At 27.8% G+C, this 21,018-nt stretch overlaps 1 protein-coding gene across 6 annotated transcripts in view; it reads right to left on the bottom strand.

Annotated features, from left to right (window-relative positions):
* The window catches only part of LOC100199090 (uncharacterized), a 195,786-nt gene that overhangs the window by 47,614 nt on the left and 127,154 nt on the right, over positions 1-21,018 (bottom strand). For all 6 annotated transcript variants that reach the window (XR_010640305.1, XM_065804174.1, XM_065804175.1 and 3 more), the window contains 5 exons: positions 19,525-19,791; positions 12,190-12,885; positions 11,719-11,937; positions 8,616-8,736; positions 4,480-4,642 (listed from right to left, as the gene is read on the bottom strand). Coding sequence is in view for 5 of the 6 variants with exons in the window: in XM_065804174.1 (XP_065660246.1) it covers positions 4,480-4,642; positions 8,616-8,736; positions 11,719-11,937; positions 12,190-12,885; positions 19,525-19,791 (1,466 nt within the window). In the remaining variant the exon portion in view is untranslated. The remainder of the gene's footprint in view (positions 1-4,479; positions 4,643-8,615; positions 8,737-11,718; positions 11,938-12,189; positions 12,886-19,524; positions 19,792-21,018) is intronic.

Below are 21,018 nucleotides of genomic sequence, written 5' to 3'. Positions count from 1 at the left end.
ACATCTGTAAGTGTAAATGCTATTTTTAGAATGTATGGTTTGTTTATATATGTAAGGTATAAGAAAACTTGAGATTATTTTTTTAAATAGTTACAAGTCGTTTTTGCTACATATATTTAAAATGGTGGCAAGATTGAAAAAATTGCAAAAGTATATTATGCTTAGGGGTGGATTTAAACCCTCACAAACAACACAATAGGGCCCTTAACTACTGAGCTATCAAACATATACATTAACTCCAGAAACAAAAATCATAAACTTTTATATTATAATTAATAATATTTAATTGAAAGTTTAAAAATATTTTTTTCATAAAAAATTGTAAATATTATAAAATTTATAAATAAACAACCTCAATTAAAAATATCGCATTTTTAGAAAAAGTTGATATATATATTTATATATATATTTATATGATATTTATTATACGAAATAATATATTTTATATGTTTTATTATATACATTACAAGTACAATATCCAAACTTCTTGCTTTTTACTTACTTCAATTCTCAATTCTGTTCTTCACAAAATTCTATTACTCTTTATCTGTGAAGTTGGATAATGACTTAGATATGTGGCCTCCATTTGGCAATTAGCCAGATGAAGATAAATCACATGACCATATGTTTTTACCTTATTATAATGGCTTGAAACTTTTCAATTTATAAAAAAAAAGAATTTAAAAAATAAAATATCTAGTAATTGATACAAAAAATAAAATTCTTTAAAATTGAAATGCTTGTATCTCAATATAATTGCTTTCATATAATTTATCTGCTAGAAATTCTTACATCATTCATTAAATTTTAATTTATAATTAAAAAAAAAAAAAGTGGGTGTAGTATCTAAACTGATGATTAATGCTCGTTCGTGCAACGGGTACCGGGTTCGTGTAACGGGTTTTTAAAAATTGTTTAAGTTAATTTTATTTTAAAACTATTTTCATAACTAGAAGAAAATATTTTTTTAATTTTCATAAAAAGTTGAAAATACTTATAGTTTTTCTATATATATACATAACTTTTTTTTCTTGGTCATTTATTGGAAATAATTAGAAAAAATGCTATACTTATATAAAATATAAATTTATTTAAATTGCCAAGACAATCTGGTTTGAGTAGATTTCTGTTTGCTTAAATTTATGTCTAAATTTTACAAATGGCTATTACCGGTACTAAAACAGCTTAATACACTTAATTCAAGTGTATACAATTAGTGTTTATTGCTGGGGCAGCTGCTTATCAGCAAGTATTGCTTTCCTTCTTTAGTTTTAAAAAGTAATTTAAAGCAAGAAACCACAATCAAAAATTTAATGAATGTTATCAGTATTTTAAGCGAAAAGTTGAACTAATGTGCAGTATATTTTTTTTATTTTATCAAATATTCAAGGTCATTTCTAGAGGAGTGTAGGGGGTATATAAACCCTCTAGGAAATTTGTATATAAAATTAGTCGACATATTCGGACTCTGTACTGGGCAAGTTCAGACTTTTAGTTGTCAGTTGGAAAATGTCAGATAATGAGGATTTTTTTTTGGCTTTAGCATAGTTTTTTAAACTTATTTTTTATTCTGATTCACTCCCAAAAAGGCTGCAAGCAAGCACTATTAAGTTGGAAGTTACAAGAAGAAAAAGAATAGAGTTAAAGAGCAAGAAAACGCTTTACTAAATTAAACTCTGCCTTTTACAAAATTTAAACTAAATTTATATTGGATAACAATTCACTTAACAAATATTAATAATTAAAAACTATTAAAATCAAAGAAAAATTTACTTAAATTACAAGGAAATAATTCTTGAATAATATGTTCTATTATATTATTTAAGACAATTCTCTAAGTCAATATAAAAAAGTAATTGGCTTTCCCACAGTTTTTCAGTTTTTGGAAAAATAAACATTTTTTATTTTCAATACGTAAAAATCTTATCATTTTTTAGGTATAAACTAATGCATACATAAACTATAATTAAGTATAAGTAGTGAATAAACATTTTGAGGTAATACTGAATAACAACGAGGTCTGTTATAATGATAGTTAAAGTAGACTAAGGTTTTCACAAAAAAAGTTAACTTCAAAAACAACAGAATATTTTTTTTTTAAATTCAGATTCACTCCCAACAAGACAACTACTATCAAGTTGGAACCTCTATCAAGTTGGAAGTTACTAGAATAGAATTAAAGAGAAAAAAAATGGATTGACAAAAGACTTGAAAAGTTGTAGGTTTTATGAATCAGGAAAAGATAAAGATGGCAGAAAGCTTCAAATGGTTAAAGTGCAGGGTAAACTAGACAAATAAAAGTTTTTGGAGCATGCTGAGGCAGATACAATAAAAGAATGAAACTTTGCTTAATGACAAGTCAAGCCGGAATGGGATTTGGTTAATAAAAGTGGAAATGATAACTCGTTTAAGCAGCAACCATGAATTTTTAGTAAAGAGAAAGAAATGCAACTTTACAACAATGGGAAAAAAGCTCAAATTTGACAGAGCAGGGTTTAGGAATGTTAACAGTATTGTGATAGTTGCGGGCAGTAAATAACTGAGTTTTGTTGGAGATAAAATTACAGAAGTTGGAGTTACAGAAGCGAAATCAGATTCAAGATCAACTGCCTGTTCTAAGCAATCAAAAAGAGAAGACTTTTTGTCAAGACAAGAGTATAATGTTGAGGCATCCCCAAATAGAGCCATTTTAGACATAAGGTAGTCAAAAAGATCATTAATGTATATAAGAAAAAAAACAGGATCAAGGATAGAACTTTGAGGTATCTCAAAAGAAAATGAAGAAGAGTGTTGTTCTTTGAGGATAACTTTAGTAAAGCAAAAAGAAAGAAGTGATTTGATAATCTTAAACATTTTTCCAGATGAAAAGCATAAGAAGCACACTTATGAAAAAGACTAGCATGCCAAGTATTGTCATAAGCTTTAGATTTGCCAAGAGCAATAGCCCTAACCTCCCCGCCTCCATCTAATGCATGATAAAATTTCCAGTCACAACAGTTAGCAAGTTAGTTGCAGAGCAAGAGGATCAAAACCATATTAATTGTCTGGCAGCAAGTTATTTGACTTAAGATAGGATGTGAGAAATTTGTTGGTCAAAGACTCAAAGACCTTGCTAATAACAGAAAGAAGGCTATTCAGACAATAATTAGAGTGATTGGAATGTTCCCTATTGATGGACCCAATGGACTCTATTTAAAATGGACCTTATTAAAATCTCTTGGAGATAAACCTGCAAACATTTAGTTATTTAATATATGATAATATTTTATATATTGTATAATATTATTTGTTACTAATTATGTTCTTTATCTAAATTTTGTTTATTATATAAGATTAAGCATATCTTGTTTCTCCGCGCAGCGGCCTTGTTCGTTGAGGTTCGTGTTTCGGAGTTATAGAGTTGAGAGAGGGTTATAACCACAATTAAGTAGCCTCCTCATCTGTAGTGGCCTTCTTGGTCTTGAGGAGGTGAATAACAAAAAAAAAAAAAAAAAAAAAAAAAAAAAATATCTTTACTTTTTATGTATTACAAAATAATTTATTATATTTTACAAGATCAACCAAAAATAATTAAATTTTAGGACCATTACTTTTTCTTAATTTTACCAATAATTTTAATGCTTCACTTAAATTTTCTACTGCTTATCACTTTGCAGATGACACAAACTTGCTCCTTATTAATAAATTACTTTAAAAATATAACAAAAATATGAATATTAGCTATTTATTCATATTTTATTGGGGCCATTGATTAATATTGTTCAATGGCTCCAATAAATTATCCCTTAAATTAAAAATAACAAACGAAATCATAATTTATAAATCTTCTCAAATAAAAATAAGTAAGCAATTTAATTTCAGATTAAGTGGGAAGAAAATATATCCAGTTAACTCTATTTAATATCTTGGATTCAAGATATGAAATAGAGCTCCAATTAGATTTTAAACAAGATATTAAATTAGTTTCAATTTAAATAGATTCTAATTTATCTTGTCCCATCTTCAAGATTTAGCATTGAAACTAAGATGATGGAATGGCACCAAATTAAACAAAAAGTGCAGCAATCAAATTAATAAAGTAAGAACACTACAAATAATAAATATAAAATTTTATATATATTTTATTTATATTTTATATATATATTGTATATAGTTTCTAGCTTATTTTAAAAAAAAAATACCGAATAATTTACTGATAATATCTTTTTAATACACTAAAACAAATACTATCTAGCGCAAACCACTTCTTACACAAAGAGAAATAAAAACTAATAACAAAAACAAAAATCAATTTTGGGATTACCTTGGTAATGCCTAAAATTGTTTACCTCAAAAGATAATACAGCTTATTAGATAAGAGCTTATTATAAGAGATATGCCTTTTGATTTTTTAGACTAAAGAACTTAACCAAAAATTAACCATAATAAAAAATTTATAATAGAAAGAAAATAAATGAGATTTTTTTAAATAAAACTTACTCTAGGTACCAACTACCACCACTATTGTCATGCCACAGTCGAATAAAATCTAGATCACCAAGAGATTTCTCTGTAGTCATTATAAATATATCACAGGCTGATCTTTGAAAACATTCTCTTACTGAATCTTTTAAACGTCTCACTCCGCTATCATTTGCATCACCTGTTAGATATAAACTTTTTGAAATGTTTATTTTCAGAAAAACAACTATATATTTATGCATATTAATATGTGTGTATTGTTTATGTGTGTGTATGTGTGTGTGATAATTTATCCAAAACAATAAGTGTTTGACATGTTTTATATGAACTAAAAATACTACTCTATATGCACTTTCCTCCAAAACATAAGCAACTCCATTTCCTCAACTTTTTTCTAAAAGAAATACTCTTTAAATGGAATTGAATTTTTAATATTAAAATTGCAATTGAAATTGCTTCCAAATACTCCATTAACAAGTTTTTCCTTAAAGTATAATTTTGATACTACATTTTCAAAAAGCTAAACTATTTCCTGCCCCAAAAAAAAAGACCCCAAAGAACCTATTGTAAGACAAAAAAACCTTAATTTCAATATAATTACTAGAAATAACGTTTAACGTCATTTCGCTTTAATTTTTAAAGTAGTTTTAATTAGTTACTAGGCTTTTCTGATTTTGAAAGAGCGTGTTCTCAAAATGAATGCAGTCATTGGAGAGAGATCTTTCAAGTGAGTTAGAACTTTTTACCTTTTGGAATTTAATTATTATTTATTAGTATAGAAATATTACAAAAAGAATCATATTAAAATAAATAACTATCGTTAAGATCATATTATAATTGAAGTAAGTATAGAAAATAGTTTAGCAGTTTATATATAACATTTTTATTAAATATAAAGTAGAAAGGATCACTCCTTTTAATTTTTTAAATCGTTTACATTTTGTTTGTTTTAATTTTTCTTTTAGCTTTATCTTTTTTTTAGCAGTTTTGTGTTTATTGAGATTATATTTTATTTTTTAGAAGGAAAATAGGGATATCGATGAGGCCTAATTATTTTTTATGCAACAAAAAAGTTAAAGTAATGCTATTTCCATAAAATTTTTGTGATGCTACTAACTATTTTTGTTATTTTTTAGAAAATTTAGAAAAAAAAAAACTTAAAATTTTGTCCCAACACTGACATGAAATGTCACATGTTATTGTATGTAAAGATTAAATTTTGTTATAAGGTCTTTTTTAAATTTTGTTACGAGTTCTTATGAAAAAAAAAAAATGAAGGTTAAGGGTATTGTTTGTATATATATTTTTTGTTTACTTTGATTCTTTAAATTTTCTCTTGTCATTTTTAAAATTTTTGTTTGCACATGTTTATTGTTTGCATATATGCTTTTTTGATAAGTATGTGTATGTGTTAATATGTGTTATATAATTGTTTTATAAATGTGTTTAAGTATGTTTTTATCAGGTTAAATATATATATTTTGTTTATAATTGGTAAATATGTTTCTATTGTGTTGTTTCCATGTTTTAAAAGTGTTGTGTCTTGGTAAACGTGTAGAGCAAGATTTGTTAACCTTGCCAGCCAACTGATGTACTTATAGCAGAGGGTTACACGACATTGTTTAGTGTCAAACTGTTACTGCTTTAGGTCTAGGTGTTTTCAAGCCTTTATTATTAATTATTCTGAAAATACATAATAATTTATATTAATAACAATTTGCGTAATGTTGTTACTTGTGCTATATATAAATGTTATGTTATATATGAATGTTAAGTTATGTTATATGCATATTATATATTGACTTGTGGTGTGTGCTATTGTTGTGTGTTGTTGTTGTGATGTTGTTTTATTTAACCTTATGAGTCGATAGACATTTGGCTTACCTTCACATTTTCAGTCTACTATTAAAAATGATAAATAAGTAATTTCATTATTAGATCTCACTGCTTTTAGTCATTCATTTAAAGCCAAGATAAATTATTTTGCCATATATACAACTTGTTTTATAAAACTAAAAACTCAAAGCCAATACAAATTATTTTGTTACAAATTATTTTTAAACTAAAAGCCAAGACAAACTGTTTTGTCATATATACTATTTGTTGTATCTCAATTTGATTTTTTGTCTTTAGCGCTGTACGTTACATGATTTTGTTATAAATATTTTGGAATCATGATGTACCAGCATAAATTATTTTCTAAAAGCTAACATGAAATAATAATATTTAACAACTACTTTTCTGGTAAATCACAACAGCATTTCTCTATAAGGTACATTGGTTTCCATTTTTTGTATGTAATGTCTTTCTTATTTATTAACTTATTCATTACATTTTTTGTTTTAGATTTATCAAATGATGTATTTATGTGGTATAGAAGAACAAAAAATTGTAAAGTTTTGTGAATATTTTAAAAACATTTACTAATAATTTTTTTAAAGAAATAATATTGAAGTTTGCAAAAAAAAGGTTTAAAACAAATTTTTATTTTTATTTTTTTTGTGTTAGTAGTATATAGAACTTTTTTTATTATTTTTCGCTAATTTATTTATTAAGATTAATTTTTCTAAATAAAAAAATTTAGAAGTTATTTTTTTTTTAAACATCTCTTACCTGATATATATTTTTTTAAAAGTCATAAGATTATTGTATAGTTTATTTTAAATGACAGTTTCTCATACAAAAAAATTATTTGTGTATGCTATTTAGAGAAGAAAAAAATTATATAGAAAAAATTGTTTGTTACAACTTTCAATTAAAAGTGAAGTTTAAATGGATGATATTAGGCTAGAAGCAGATATTAGTTTAGAAAATGGAAATGTTAATAGGCAAGTTAATTGTTGCAGAAATGAAAGGCGAAATGAAATTAATAATCAACAAAATGCTAGATATGCTGCATAGCAAGCAGCAAAAAATTCAAACCCAAATGAGGAGAGTGTGGTCAGGCAAGTTGAAAATAATTGTCAAAGAAATTAAAGAGATAGACTTGGGTGAGATGAAATTAATAGTCAACAAAATGCTAGATATGCTGCTAGATACGAAAGAATACATTGTATAGTAAGTAATACTATTCCAGATTATAGTTATTTAGGAGAAATGAATTATATTTGTCAGCATTGTGGTGCTAAGAAATTTCCTAATGAAACACATTTTTTATGTTGCCATAATGAAAAGGTAGTTTTGTTGCAACCTTCACCATTTCCACAGATTTATTTATTTCACATTTCCACAGATTTATTATTTCACATTTCCAAGATTTATTTAAAGGAAATTATGCAGATGAAAATGCCAATCTGAATTTTTTTAAATATATTCAAAATTATAATAACTGCCTTTCTTTTGCTTCATATAATGCATTTAATTCATTATTTAATGAAGGTGTTTTTCTATAAGGGTATTAATTAAGGTTTTGCAACTTTAAATTGTGGAAAACAGCCACTATAAATTAATTATGTAACAGACCAATCATAACCCGTATTACGAGTTGCTTTCTGCTAGTTTATTATTAAACAAAGTGATTAAATACTATAAACATAGTTCAAGTCATATTTGTTTATATACAATATTTATTAAATACGCCTTTATGATACAAAGATTTGTTTGTTTAAAAAGTAAAGTTTACCAAGTTTATGTTATTTTTTTTTGTTACAAAAAAATAATCTGGGTAATTTATAATTTGTCATTAAAAATAATTATTTTTAATCACAATTTATAAAGTTCTCTTACTGTGCAAAATTGTGATCGAAAATTGAACTTAATATCATTCTTTTTAATACAACACGGACTACAAAAATGATCATTTAATTGATTATTGTTGCTAATGTTTTGAAAGACTACATTTTTACATTAAAATAACAATACAAACAAAACAAATGTTTTTTATCATTTACTGTGGTGCTATTATCTTTTCTTTAAAAGTAATATTAACTATTTGATTTCTGTTGACACAGAGTTTTTTTTATCATAAAAAATGTTGTGTTTTATAATTGAAGTTGAAAAAAATATTTACTTTGGTTACTTTTGCTTTGGAAAACAGTACATATTTAAGATATTTGCTAACACATACATATTGCATATGTATTACCCTGCATAAATATATATAGAAAATATGCACACGTTATAGAAAAAAAACGTACAATTTTAAATTACCCTACCAGTAACAGTAAAGAATATGTTTGATTTGGTGCCTGCATTTTTTCGGTTTCCAGTATTTACTATTATTTGATACATATATTTATCTCCATCACGATTATCAAGAAGTGGACAAACACCAACCTAAATTTTAAAAGGTATATATCATTAGTATAGTCCATTTTTTAGTTTAAACATTTTTATAAATAATTTTTTTTTAAACATCTTTGCTTCCAACAATGCTGAAGCAACCACAAATTAAAGTTGGAAATTACAGTAAGAAAAAAGATGAAGAATTTAGAGCAAGATAACGATTGATAGATGACTTAGAGGATTACAAATTATATGTATCAGGAAAGCAAGATGAAGGAAGTGAATTCCAAAGAAATGATGTTCAAGGAAAAAAACTAGATAAGTAAGAGTTTTTGGAGTAATTAGTGACAGACACAGAAAAAAAATGAGATTTAATTGAATGACGAGTAACATGAGAATAAATTCTAGTAGATGGCACAAGAGATGCTAGCTCTTTAGAGCAGTGCCCATTATAGTATTTGTAGAAAAGAGAAAGAGAAGCAACATTGCGACGATGTGATAATGGTTGGAGGTTGGCTGCAAGAGCAGGTCCAACTATGTTTACCATGCGTTTTTGCACCTTGTCTAAAATAGAAAGGGCATCATTATTAGAAGATCCGCCCCAGATATGGCAACAGTATTCCATACAAGGCCAAATTTGAGATTTATAGAGATAGAGAATAAAATAAGGAGTAAGAAAGTGTTGAGCTCAATAAAGAGATGCAACCTTTGCAGATGTTAATTTTGCAACGGATTTGATATATGGTTTCCAAGAAAGATTGGAAGTAAGAGTTAATCCTAGAAGATGAAGGGTAGATGACTCATGGAGTATATTACTGTTCATAAACGTAGGAAGATCTAAAGTATTACAGTAACGATTGCCTGAAAAAAATTAAGTTTGATCTGAATTAAAGTTTTCCAGCCATTGTGAGCCCCATGCTGTAGCAGAAGTGAGATCCTTTTCAAGCTCAAATGCCCCCTCCAAGCAATCGGAGAGTGTTGGCTTTTCAACAAAAATAAATGGAAGCATCGTGAGCAAACAATGCCACTTTAGATGTTAGAATATCTGGAAGATTGTTAATGTAATTTAAAAAGAGTATAGAGCCATGGATTGAATCTTAAAGAACCCCTGAAGTTGCAGAATAAGAAAAAGAGTGTTGTCCATCGAGGACAACTTTTATACTATGATTGGAAAGGAAGGATTCAATAATCTTAAAGATGTTACCTGAAGATGAAGAGGACTTTTGGAAAACACCAGCATGCTAAACTTTATCAAAAGCTTTATAAATGTCAAAAGCAATGGCCTTAACCTCTCCACCTTTATCTAATGCACAATAAAACCTTTTGGTTATTACTGTCAGAAAATCAGTTGTAGAACTAGAAGATCGAAATCCGTATTGATGATCAGAAAGTAAGTTAATAAATTCAAGATGAGAAATTAAGTGTTTGTTAATTAAAGATTTAAAAGCCTTGCTCTTGATAGGAATAGGGCTAATGAGACGGTAGTTCGACGAATCAGATCGCTCTTCAGAACTTTTGAAAATAAGGATAACAGCAATTGCCACATTACTATTAACAAACCCTAACTCGTAACAAGGGGCTCCAAATGTGGCCTTGGCAATGCACACCAAAAGTACAAACAGGGACGTCATCCATGCGCAACATGGCACTGTTTGTACTTTAATATTTTTCAGCTGTTGATGGAATCAGCCTCTCTTAAAGCTACAACAGAGTTCAAGAAACCTGACTACCAGCCGGCCTCAGAACCATAAAACTGAGTTTTAAAGCAGTGCCTTCATTAGGAGATGATAGAATGAGTTGCCTAGTCATAAAAACAGAGACACAAGCAAAATCCATGTATTGAGTCAAGAAGATCCAGAATAAACATCCTAAACTGGAAACAACATATTAAAAATACAACTGCATCAGCATAATAGATGAAGAAGGGGTGTGAGGCTGGTCAACAGATAGAATATGTTTACCCCTTAAGTCTTTGCCTAGGAGCTTTCTACAAGAAAGTAGCCAGATGCATTTAACATCTGCTTAAGATGAGTATTTTTATTGAGACACCATCTCTAGCCTTTACTCAACCAAGAGCCCCAAGGCAGGAGATATTTTAAGTCAGAGTTGGAATCTCCTAGCCTTTGCCTAAAAAGATGTATCCTACAAGGCAGCAGGACATAAAGCAGATTGTATTGGGTTACATTTTACCAGTAGCAGGATAACCTGACCTGAGAGAATTTCCCATGATACTATAAAAACAAAATAAAAAATTTGAAGTTTATTATTCCAAAGGCAATTAAAAACCTGATTTATATTTTAGTACTTTATTTTTTGTGTGTTTTATTTCAAAAATACTTGATACATTTTGATTGAAAATTTTCACTGAAAGATAAAAAATACAAAACTTGTATAAACAATGAAATACAAAATCCTTTTTCTAAAAAGCATAAACGGGAATAAAAGTTATATATTCCTTATATTAAGCATTTGAATCTGGATTAAAATAAGCATAATATTCATGCAACCTTATTGGCTCTTATTTCAGAGTTATTAGGTTGAGAGATGTTTTTAACAACTATTTAAAATAATGTGTAGCCTTCTTAACTATAGTGACCCCTTGGGCCATAAATTGGTAATATAGTAATTTAAAAAATTTGTGTGAATTGCTAATGATGAGTCATTTTATTTAATTGTATTTAAGAAATTTATGACACTTTAATAATATTTATGGAATTATGGCACATATTTTTTATTCCAGCTCATCACAGTTTGCATTACATACTTATCACACACACACACACACACACACACACACACACACACACACACACACACACACACACACACACACACACACACACACACACACACACACACTCACAAACACACACACAATCACACTGAGGATGTAACAAGCAAATGGACTGTATAATAGTAACAAAGAAAAAAATATAAAATTGAACCTAATAATAAAAGTCTGTAGTAAATAGTAAAAACAATTCAAATAAAAAAAAATTAAGCCTAGGAGAATTTTTCAAACTTGTTACTAACCTTTGAAACATCTTTTTTATCCATTCTTCTGATAAATACCAACCCAATAAGCCACATGAGGAGGACTATTGCAACTGTTACAGTTAGAGCATACCCATTTTTTAATAAAAGAAAGGTAGGTGCACGTAGAGGATTTGGGGCAACAAAGAGTCCACCAAATGCAGTTAGATGAGTACATTTACATTTGGTAACAAAAAAACTTGTGTTTGGTACATCAAGCTTAAATTATTAAATAGTTTGAATTATCAATGTTTTTAAAAAAAAATTTTCTTATAAGAGTAACAGTTTATTAATGTAAAAAGATTTGAAAGATTTTTTTAAATAATTATTAGTAATGAATGAAAAAAGCAATCTTATGTTGACAATAATTGGTTAATTAGTTTATGACCAATTAACTATAATGAAGCTTTATGTCAAAATCATCTTCAGCAAATTCATCTTCATCAAATCTTATAACAGATTTAAACATACCTCACAACCGTCAGACATCCATCTGTTTGCATCTTTATTCCAGTAGCTACATTCAACACAAAACGATTTTATTTCATATTCAAATGCTCCAGAAGATTCTGTCTCATCAAAAGTATATAAATTTAAATCTAATTGTTTAGCAGGTATTGGCCCATAATAAGAAAGCAATAAATGTAACTCATTTTTATTTAAGACAGCATAAGTTGAGTTCATAAAGTTCCATAATAACAGTGTGCCATCATCAAGAATATGAACATCTTGATTTCTTTGTAAAACTTCAGAAAAAGTTGTGTTAACTGGTAAACTATTTTTAGTCATGATTATACCTTGTTTTGCAGAAATATTCAGCATAATATCATAATCATGTTTAGTTGCAACTTTTCCATATTGAATGTAAACAACAAGATTTGTTAAACTATTTGGATCATTTTTAAAGAAAAACTTTAAGAGCATGTTACAACCTGATTTCAATGGAAGCTTTACTAGATATGTCTCACTGGGCATTGATAAAAGTATTTTATTTCCAATCATTTTTTCTGGAATATTTTTGATGGCTATGTTTATTGGTTGAGAGCTGTTAGTCACTTCTATAGGAAGTCCATCAACATCAGAAAAAGAAAGACTTTGAGTTTCAGAAAGAATGTTTTGTGACCAATTAGTATCCCATGTGTAAACCATATTTTTCATTCTGAGATTCTAAGAAACAATAACAGGTGAAAAGTAATACAATAGAATAAAAAAACATTATGCAAAAATATTATCTTTACATATTTTATTTTAGTGTATTTTATTTTTGATTTTGGTTTAAGAGCCATATATTTTCTTTTTCAATGGACGAATTAACTATATTATTTTTTTGTAACAAAAAAAACAAAAACATAAACATGTTAAACACTACTTTTTAAACAAACCAATCTTTGTATCATAAAGGTGTACATAATAAATATTGTAATTAAACAGATGTGACTTAAATTATATTTAAAGTAATTAATAATTTAAATTTACAAATAAAAAGAACCATTTTTCAGTGTTTCAGTTTGAAACCCCTAAAAATTTGCAAAACCTGAAAAGCATTTTTAAACATTGTTTTATTGATTTTTATTAGTTATTAGTTGAACATTTAAAAAATTATGACCATGTTTAAAGATTTTAATTTGGAATTAATTTTAATTTGGTAGAATTTAAATGCCGTAGTGGTGTAGTGGTAAAGCGCTCGCTTCATAAGCGAGAGGTTTCGAATTCGATCCCCACCACGTCCCTGGTAGTACCGTGCTCAACTTGTTTCTCCGCGCAGCGGCCTTGTTCGTCAAGGTTCGTGTTTCGGAGTTATAGAGTTGAGAGAGGGTTATAACCACAATTAAGTAGCATCCTCATCTGTAGTGGCCTTCTGGGCCTTGGGAGGTGAATTAACATAAAACAAAAAAACAAAAAAAAAATTTAAAACTTTGATGAAACTTTTTTCAACTAATTAACTTTAAAAACTTTTTAGCTGCTTAAGAAAGTTCTATAAGAAAGAAGTTCTAAACACTGCAACAAACATCAAATTTAATTTAAATTCAATCAAAAAAAGGAAATTTAATAAAAAGAAAACATTATAACTATAAACGTTATTTAATGGATTTGGTCTTACTCACTAAAATGTACTTACTCTAATGTGTATTTAATTATGCATAAACATTTAAGTAAACCATGTTTTGAGAAAGACAAACTTTACTTTTTAAAATCTAAAAAAATCTAAATAGCTTGTATCTAAAAAATTTTTTATATAAAATTCTTTTTTTCAAATTTAGATAAGCAGTCTGACGTTGTATTGACATATCTTGCTGTTAGTCAGTATATACAGAGTAAGAGTTAAAGAGTAGAAGATGAAAGGTAGATTACACATCGAGTGCATTACCATTCATGAATATAGGAAGATCTAAATTATTGCAATAACGATTGACTGAAAAAAAATGAGTTTTATCTGAATTGAAGTTTACCAGCCACTGTGAGCCATGTTGTAACAGAAGTGAGTTTCTTTTTAAGCTCAATTGCCGCCTCCAAACAATCATAGTGTTGGCTTCTTATCATGATAAAAGTAAATGGTTGTATCATCAGTGAACAATGTCACCTTAGACGTGAGAATATCTGAAAGATCAATAATGTTAATAAAAAAGAGTATAGGGCCAAGGATTGAACCTTGAGGAGCCCCTGAAGTTACATAATATGAAAAAAAGTGCTGTCCATTGAGGAATTTTTGAAAATAGAAATTACAGATGCCGCTTTCCAGCAGGCTGGAAAACAAGACTCTGATAGACACTTGCTAAATAGTTTTGAAAGTATATATGACAGCTCCGGAGAACAGATCTGCAAGGCTATAACAGGTATGTTGTCCGGGCCACAAGCTGTAAAACAGTCTTCGCAGAAAATCACTATAGATACAGAAGCTGGAGTGATACAAATGTCAAGCAATTGATCAACCTATTTAATGGCAAAATTAGGTAGAATGCAACTAGTGGAATCAAGAGATGGTAATGATAAAAAGTTCTTGGCAAACAATTCAGCTTTGTCTTTAGGTGAGGTAACGAAGTCTGAACCATACAAGAGTGGTGGAAAAACAGATTTGCCCTTATTATTAATACTATTAAATATTCTCTGAGCCTAGTTTTTGTGATAAAATACAAGGTTTCATGAACTGAAAATTACGGACTTTGACATTAGAGAAAACCTTTTTACAATGGTTTCTAGCAGTTATAAACAGACATCTGTTTTCTGGAGAACTGATTTGCTGATAGATATTTAAGTAATGGTTTCGATTGGAAATTGCAGCAGAACAATGTGAGGAAAACCATGGAAAAGAGTGAGGCTTGACCTGGAATTGTCAAGAGGGAATGAAAGATTCCATGCATGCTAGAATCCACGAAGTTATGTAAGAAGCACATTTGTCAACAGGAGGACAGAAGATTTCTACCCAAGGGTCATCAAAAAGAAAATCTCCGAAAGAGTACCAGTCAGCTATAAGGTAGTTGCAAGAGGTACAATGATAAGGGGATTCAGATGATGAAGAAGAATGAAATAATAGTTTTAGTGAGATCAAACTGTAATCAGAAGCACCTAAGGGTGAATGTGGAGAAACTGAGCACTGACTAGGATCAGAATCAAATCGAGTAGAGAATGTAAATGATTCGGGTTGTCTGGAAAGCAAGTTGGAAAGTTGACTATTTGAGTTAGGGATTAAGAAAGACAAAAGTTGTGGGTTTTAATGCCTGCAGAGTCATTGACACTAGAGTCAAGCCATTCTGTCTGGTGAGCATTTAAGTCACCAACAACAATGATATTGGCTGATGGATAAAGAGAGAGGGCTCAATTTTATCAGAAATAACATCAAAAAGAGTGCCGTCTTGAGATGAAGGAGAGCAATATAGAACAAATAGAAAGGTGATAGAGTGAAGTGGTTCTAAACAAAAGCACATAAAAGAATAGTCTGTATATTTAAACCTAGTTTCCCGACAAATGGGTAAATTCTTACGAATATAAATGCCCAGGCTAATCGTGTGACTATTGGATATTGGAGTCTTCATGAATTAAAGGATGATAATTATCAACACTTAGATCACAAGATGAGACAGCTGAACTCAAATTAGTCTCACAAAGAGCAAGTAGGTCTGGTGAACTTTGCAAGAAATAAGATTCAACAGAAGAATAGTTACTTATAAGACCACAAACATTAGTGAATAATAGATTTAGAGAACTTGGTGATGACGATGGCTTTTTTTATTTTATAGTTTTTGGTACTTTATTCCTTTTTAAATTTGTTAAAGAACTTGACTCTAAGCATAGATAGTTCTCAGTACATTGTTTAATAGCGCAAGCAACTGTCTCATTACTATTAATAAACCCTAAGCCGTAACAAAGTTAACACTGTTTAATAGCCGTATCTTCAGTTGCAGCAGCTTGAAACTCTAAAAAGGTAGATAAAGGTTCCATAAAATAGTACTTCAACAAGATTAAAAGGTAATCATTTTTTTTAAATGTTTTTCTTGAATATGTACAATAATTATATATACATTTATATATATATATATATATATATATATATATATATATATATATATATATATATATATAAATATAAAATTTTTGCGATATCAAAATCTATACCCCTATTTCACTTTTAACTACACATACTTTCTTAAATAAAAAATTTTATCTTCCTATCTTATCATTAACCTGTGCCGACAGAACTCTGAAGATTGTGAAAGTTGCTGTTTTTAAACTTTTCATTAATGTAGTTGAATCAGTTGAAACATTTATAGTTTGTAAGTTATTTATTAAAAGAAGATAAAATTACAGATCAGGTGGGATATACTCTTTTTTTAACCTAGTTACAGATAACTATGCTTAGTAAAAACTACTGCTGTTCTTACTTTGCAGTAATCAAATCTTCATTAGTTTAAAATTTTTTCAACTGTATCATTAACTTATCTTAAAAAATGTAATGTTTTTTTCTCTATAGGCATGTTACAGACATCATCTTCATCCTATGTAGAATCAGATATCTAGAGAGAGTTCTCATCAATGTTTAACTAAGAAACAGTATAAAAAAATAGTACAATGTATATTTAAATACTATACCAATTTTATTTTACTTGAAAGTATCTTTTTTTGATGGAATACAAACCCTCTCTTTGAAATTTCACTACAATTTTTCTTTGATACTAATTTTAAACTGGGATTGCAAAAAACATATTTTTAAAGAGTAAATAGCTCTAGCTATCTACCTTGCTTCATGCTCCTGGAGGTCTAATTTTAATTTCTTTCTCATTATCTCCTTCTAGAAAAATAATAGATATTTCAATCATTTTCTAACAATTGTTGCATACAACAGTTTTTTTCAGTTCTTGATTATTAAATGTCAGCTATTCTTAGGTTGTTGTATTACAAAACTGTTATGTAGCAATTGTCAATGTATGCTTCAATAGTAGCAGGATTATTAGTTTTCCAGTTGTCTCTAAATTTTTTGAATATTGGGATATCAAGACTGCTTGTGGATTTTGCTTCTAACACTCAATTTAAAACCAGTTTGTAAATATAGTTGGAGCAAAGAGTAGTTATTTCCTGACTAGCTTTTGTTCTATAAGTATACAAGCTTCTTTTAGTTGTTCTACATTAGATGTAGTTTTGTCACAGAATATTATTTGCACTTTGTCATTGAGGTTTTAAATCATAAAGTTTGTTTAACACAGCTTTTGCTTGAGTCCTTTGTCCTAGCCAGACGAGCTCTTCTGTGCACCAATGTGCTGAAGAGACAGTTTGTTTATTGTGAAATCATCACAAATGAGATGTAGCGCTTCTACTTCAGCCTAAAGTATAAAAGCGAAATTTCCTATGCTTAATTGACATCATCTAAAGCTGCACCTAACAATAGCTTGATAAAGTTTTTCCTTCCTCTTTTTGTAGTAGTTCCAGAACTTACTCTTTGAGAAGTGGATAGCAAGAGTTCTTAAAGGCTTTTATCAGAATATGCACAGACTTCCATGAAACTTTTATGAACATGATTCTATGCGAGTTGGCACATGGTACTCCAAATAAGGTAAAAATTTAATTCTGATTGTTTTAAATCCCCTAATATACATACATACATATAAATAATATACGTACATACACACATATACACACACACACACACACACAGACACACACACACACACACACACACACACACACACACACACACACACACACACACACATATATATATATATATTCTTGCATGGTAGCCTTTCATTTTTACCGTAAAATGTAAAATTTATTTAAAAAAAAATTGATTTAGAAGACTGGAAAAAGTTTTGAAAATGTAAAAACTTTTTTTTTAATTAATAGATTGCTTGTCTAAACCGAATTCCTCAGTCAATGTAGCAGCACTCCTTGACCTATTTATCAGTCAATATAGCTTCACTTTTTGCTCCTTCTATCTATTTGTCAGTCAATTTAGCATTTTTTACCTATCAGTCAGTTGATAAACATGTAACCAGTTGATAAACTGTAAACAGTAAAAAATTAAAATAAAAGCATTCAGAATATTTTTTTTTTTCTTATAAAAATAAAAATCATTTTAGCCTATTAATTTGCACATTCGTGATTTTTTAAAAAACTTAATTTGTTTCCTCAATTAAATTTAATAGTTTTTACATTTTTTTGTGTTCTAATATACTATCATTGCAAGAAGGAATGTTGGTTTATGAAATAGCTTTATTTACAGCACTACTTTATGCTTCATAACTCATTTCAAGTTTCAATCCCTGCAACAGCATCATGCAACAATCCCAACAAAAGCACCTTGTTTAGATATTAAAGCTGTTAAAGAAATAGTGCATATATTTTAAAGTTAGTTTTAAATCAGCATAAGTTGTGCATAAATTAACTTAAAAACACATTTGGTATTTAAATGAAAGATTTATGGTTATGTGCCTTGTAGATACATGTTTATATGCAGATCAATTTTATTAAAAATAACTCTTAAATCAGCTCAAACAGCAAAGCCTAGATGGATAATGAGACTAAATTCTGAAAGCTTTATTAAAAGTAAGAAAAAAAACAAAAAAAAAATTAAAGATTATATTAAGCCTGAAAGCTGGTTTTTCTTTAATTTGTTAAAAATGGCATTAAAATAGACAAAAAGGCTGAAAAATAGTTTATTGAACTGAGCTTACTTTTAGGTATGGAAATGTCCAAGTTATTTGAAAGGTATTCAAGTAAATGAAAGTGCAGAATGTGCTAAATGGTCAAGACTTTATTGAAACTTTCAGAATATACAATTGTAAAAATGTTTTATATTTAAAGTACATAGCAAATAATTTTTACAAGCCTTAAGCACCACCACCACAACCACCTGAATACATACATGATTTTAAATGGTTAGTACCAAGCATTCCTATCACCTTCAACAAAAAAACAAAGTGTAATCTGAAATCAGATAGATCAAGTTACAAAACTAACTCTTGTTGGATTTTTGAAAAATTTTTAAGTGACCCTACCCCCTCCGAATATGCAAAAAAAAAAATACTTGTTTGAATTTTTAGACTACTGGGACCTATCATTGGAGAAGCCATAAAATAAAATGTATATATTCTGTGAAAATACATATCAAATGGAACCACAAAAATTATTATGGCATTTTTTATTCAACTTTAATGTTTTATTTTTAAATTGATATTTCAGTGTTTAGTTTGAATTTTTTGATTTGATTAGAAGTAAGTAAAATGATTTAAAGAATAATTTGCATAAAATTCAATTTTACCTGAAGTTTCTATATTTAGATTAAAAAAAAATATTTTTATGAAACATAAAACCTACATTCACTGCGATTTGTGTATTTTGTATAGAATCATTAAATAAATCTGTTGAATTAGGAAGAATAAAACCATGTTCATTGTTATTGGCATCAAATGAACCAATAGAAATATTACTTAAGTCACTTGATAAACTTTTTACTAGATCAAATGTAAATTGACTTGTTTGACCAATGGTCGAGTTTTCACCAGACACTTTGTAAAACTGTACTGCATTAAAATAGCTTTCCAAGGATTTTAACAAGTTTGTTGCCACAAAATCTGAATGTTTCTATTGAAAATATATATTTTGCATTAAATAAATAAAATCGAAAAAAGGTATTCAAGAAAGAAAAAAAAAAATATTTTTCAGGTTTAGCATTTTAATTTTTAAATTAAAATGATAAAAAACTGGTAAAATGCATTTATTACTAATAAATTTGTAAATCTTTTTATTAATTTATATAGACATGATTAAATATATTTATTTACACTTTTATTACTAATAAATTTGTAAATCTTTTTATTAATTTATATAGACATATTAAATATATTTATTTACACTTTTATTACTAATAAATTTGTAAATCTTTTTATTAACTTATATAGACATGTTAAGTATATTTATTTACACTTTTATTACTAATAAATTTGTAAATCTTTTTATTAACTTATATAGACATGTTAAGTATATTTATTTACACTTTTATTACTAATAAATTTGTAAATCTTTTTATTAATTTATATAGACATGATTAAATATATTTATTTACACTTTTATTACTAATAAATTTGTAAATCTTTTTATTAATTTATATAGACATGATTAAATATATTAATTTACATTTCCATTAATTATTTTGTATCTACATTTGTTGATAAATGGTAAAATGAAATGTTCAAACTTTAATGGATGTTGTTGGAAAAAGATTTTGTAAAAAATTTTAAGAAGTTGATTGCAAGTAAATTTTTAGAACATGCATAACCATGTGATTCTGCATAACCATGTGATCCTGTAGTTTAAATCCATAGTTTTGTAGTAACTTGTTTGTTTTACATTAAATCAAAAGTGTTACCTTCCAAAAATAAAGCGATTTGTTTTACAATTTAATTAGAAATGAGTTTGGAAAAAAAGTCAAAATTAGTAACCGTCTATGTTAGGGTTATTCAAAAAAAGGTAATGTCAGAATTAAAAAAAAAAGTCCTAGCTTATGAACTGTCCTGACCCCAAACTATTACTTAAATTTTTTTTACATAACTTAAAAATATAACTCTACTGAGGGCAAAAGGGTCAATTTTTGCCCATTTTTAGGAAAACATTAGCCCAATTGTGAAACCCTTTATTCTCAGGAAATTTAAAGAATAAATAATCTAATAACATGATAATGAGCTCTACTAAATAATTTTAAGGAACTCTTTTCTTTTATAAACATTCAAGGCATTTTTGAGAAAAAACAGTTTTTCAGTTTAATGTTTTCAAAATATCTTACGCTTTGATTTTTGCGTATAATTTTATATT

This window comes from Hydra vulgaris, chromosome 08 (genome assembly GCF_038396675.1).
Source record: "Hydra vulgaris chromosome 08, alternate assembly HydraT2T_AEP".
Classification (NCBI taxonomy): domain Eukaryota; kingdom Metazoa; phylum Cnidaria; class Hydrozoa; order Anthoathecata; family Hydridae; genus Hydra; species Hydra vulgaris.
Note: the sequence above shows the minus strand (reverse complement) of the source record. Positions and strands in the feature narration are given on the sequence as shown.